At 33.5% G+C, this 3,310-nt stretch overlaps 1 protein-coding gene across 1 annotated transcript; it reads right to left on the bottom strand.

Annotated features, from left to right (window-relative positions):
- Positions 1–427: 427 nt before the first annotated feature.
- Positions 428–1,651, bottom strand: LOC110632386 (uncharacterized). The gene is made up of 3 exons (XM_021780601.2): positions 1,385–1,651; positions 1,054–1,279; positions 428–914 (listed from the first exon to the last, which is right to left on the bottom strand). The coding sequence occupies exons 1-3, from the start codon at positions 1,613–1,615 to the stop codon at positions 490–492; spliced, it is 882 nt and encodes a 293-aa protein (XP_021636293.1). The 5' UTR covers positions 1,616–1,651; the 3' UTR covers positions 428–489.
- Positions 1,652–3,310: the final 1,659 nt, after the last annotated feature.

Raw genomic sequence — 3,310 nt, 5'->3', positions numbered from 1 at the left:
CTATATATATATATATATATATATAATATGATATAATATAAAAAATATATAAAAAAATTAAATCATGAGTCTATATAATGAGTATAATAAGATGTAATATAAATTATAAAAAAAAATTATTATATATAAAACTGAATTTGAGTAATGAATGTCTCACGTATAAAATTCAAACTTATTGATACTTAATAAGAATATTATTTTCTAAATTCAAATTCATTGCATAACCCAATTATATTCAAACTCGTGTTAATAGTGTCCACCCAAATTAGTGTCTAACTCAATGTGATCCTTAAACTTGTCAGGTTTCAATTTCGATCTCAAATATATATATACTTTTTAAGAAATTTCCGTTTTATTTCTTCTCTCTCTCACCTTCTTCATTCTCATACATAATTTGCAAACATCATACTATTTTTACAACTCTAAATAGACAAAACAAAACATTTTTATTTTTTTTTATTATATATATATTTTTTTTTCTCTTGAGCATCACAAAACTTTAACTGCAGTACGTTGCAAGACAGGCAAAGTCTCTAGCAAATCATAAGTTAACATGGAGGCTTTAGGCTTGGCAGGCCGGTCAGAAAATCCCACCGGCAATGGAGCAAGCACTGTTGTTCTCTCACAAGTACCTAGCCACTTGGACTGCATATACTTATGCTTCCTCCATGGACCTAAGTGCATCTTCTTCTCCTTCATGCACTTTTTTCCTGCTGAACATAATATTTTTATCAAAGCTTTTAGCCTCTCTTCTTTTCCCACAAATATTTCTGGCAGCCGATTAATTAATTGGTTATACTCTTCACTTGCTCTTGCCATCTCGAATTCTCCTCGAAAGTTCAATTCTATTATCACTCTCACTTCCCCTTTCTTGGAGCTTAATTTCTCCATCACTTCCAGGTAAGTGTGTTCCCCTATGAAAGGAAAAATAAAGTTTAGCTTCCATGTTATAATTCTGGATTAGTCTCTAAGGCCATAAGATCTCGAATTCGAATAGCCGCTAGAGTCAATTATACAAAATAAATAAATAAATAATATATGGCACTGAGCTACCTGATGGGATTTCTTGGGAGCTCTTCCATTTGGACCTGCAAATGGCAGAATTATAACCTTCTGCTTGAAGCCGTAATGATATCTCTCTCTGCAAGCAATTCCGGCACTCTCCGGCTGCCGCCTTTTGACATCTGCAATGCAGGCCTACCAGTTTAATCTCCTTTACTGCGGCTTTTGTAGCTTGACGAATTGTCGTTTCCAGGGAAGCAGTTCTATACAATGTTGCCTGCAACAATGAACATAAACGTTTGGCTTCAACTTTCTTTAATTATGCAAAACTTAGTAAATATATGGGCGACTGATTTAAAATAAATAAATAAATAAATAATACCTGAAGAAGTTGATTTTGTGTTTCCCAAAATTTTCTGTTTTCTTCAACACTAGAAGAATTATCATCCTCAATATAATCAATAGAGTCAATACAATTCTCGGGTGTCTCATCTTGCTCTTCCAAGAAACCGAGAAAATCGTCAGCGAAGCTCGTGGGTTTGTCGGAAAATCGGATTATTTTGTCACAATCCCAGCGAATTATCAAAGGTTTTCCGGCCATGGCTTGAGCCATGTGTGTATTTTTTCCATCTAATTTTAATATTGAAACTTTATTATATCCGATGCGCCTAAAGAGACCAAATTTATAGTAACATTTTGAGTCATCACGTGGGACATACCTGTCTTAAGTGGTCCAACGAGGCGCCGCGAACGTGAAAGGTTATCTTTTGGCTTAGGTGGCAGAATGTTACTGGTCATTGAGTAAGTCCATTTTAGTAACAGCTGTACTCCACGTCAACCTAACCAATACTTGCTATTAGATTAGCAGATGCTGTTGTTATGACCGAGGCTGGTTGAGTTCTTTTTCTTAAATTAATCACATTAGTATTAGCTATAATCATTAATTAATCAGAAAAGTTGTGGAGGTTATCCTAATCTAAGGAGGTGGTTGGATCACTTATGAAAATTAATGCATCAAACAACTAATAAATTGGCATGTGGCACATCTCTTCAGACGTGGCATTATATGCATAAGGATGTGGATGTGCGAACTTATCCAAATCAAAGCGGGTCCTATAGCTATACTAGTTAATTATTTATATTTGCTAAGGATAAGCCTCTTTATTTATTTATTATATTTATAATTTTGTCTGATTAAGATTTTAATTTGAGATCTCAATTTTGGAGAGCATTGAATTAAAGCTCAAGATATTATACTGTTCATTTTATACAAAAAATTTATTTAAATTTAATGTGAATTTTATTTATTTAATATATAATTATCATCATAATATATCTTGAATCATAATAAATTAAATATTAAAAAAATTCTATTTATTTAAGCATATCAAAATTAACGTTTTGAAATTCTAAAAAAAATGTTATAAATTTCATATTTTGATTAGTAAAATATTTTATTTTTTTGATAAATGGAATGCTTATTGAAGACCAGACAACCTCTTACTAATGAGTTTTAATTTAGTAATATTAGAGATTTCAAAGCTATAAAATACAAAGTTCAATTCTCCATTGAATCTACTTATAATATAAGAAAAATATGCCTCTTGAATTTATGCAAGTATATTAAAATTAACGTTTTAAATTCTCATAAAATGTAATGGTCGGGCTCTAACCACTAAAGAAATTGTCCGTTTTTGCTATAAGCCTCACGATTTTATCCCATAGGTGGAATGGAAAACTTCTCCGAAGGTCACCCATCCTAGGATTTCTCTCAAGCAAACACGCTTAACCCTGGAGTTCTTCCAACTCTCCAGGCCATTCCACCAAAAGGCGCCTCTAGTGATTACTTCCTCCATTTTATATATCATTACTTTTTGAACCCAAGACCATCGCCGTGCTTTGCCGATGTGGGATTTGCCTAATACCAATTATAATGGTCGAGCTCCAACCATTAGAGGAATTGTCCGCTTTGGCCATAAGCCTCACGGTTTTATCCCATAGGTGGAATGGAAAACTTTTCAAGAAGTCACTCATTTTAGGATTTCTCTTAAGCGAGCACGTTTAACCTTGGAGTTCTTCCAACTCTCCAGGCCATTCCACCAAAAGGCTCCTCTAGTGATTAGTTTCCCTATTTTATATATCATTACTTTTTGAACCTAATACCATCTTCGTGCTTTGCCGATGGAGCCGCTCCCGGTCCCTTAGACAAATCCACATTGACAAAGCATGGAGATAGTCTTGAGTTCAAAAAATAATGATATATAAAATGGGGCAACTAATCACTAGAGGTGCCTTTTGGTGGAATGGC

This window comes from Hevea brasiliensis, chromosome 7 (genome assembly GCF_030052815.1).
Source record: "Hevea brasiliensis isolate MT/VB/25A 57/8 chromosome 7, ASM3005281v1, whole genome shotgun sequence".
Lineage (NCBI taxonomy): Eukaryota > Viridiplantae > Streptophyta > Magnoliopsida > Malpighiales > Euphorbiaceae > Hevea > Hevea brasiliensis.
The sequence above is the reverse complement of the archived record's forward strand: the minus strand, read 5'-3'. Positions and strand labels throughout refer to the sequence as shown.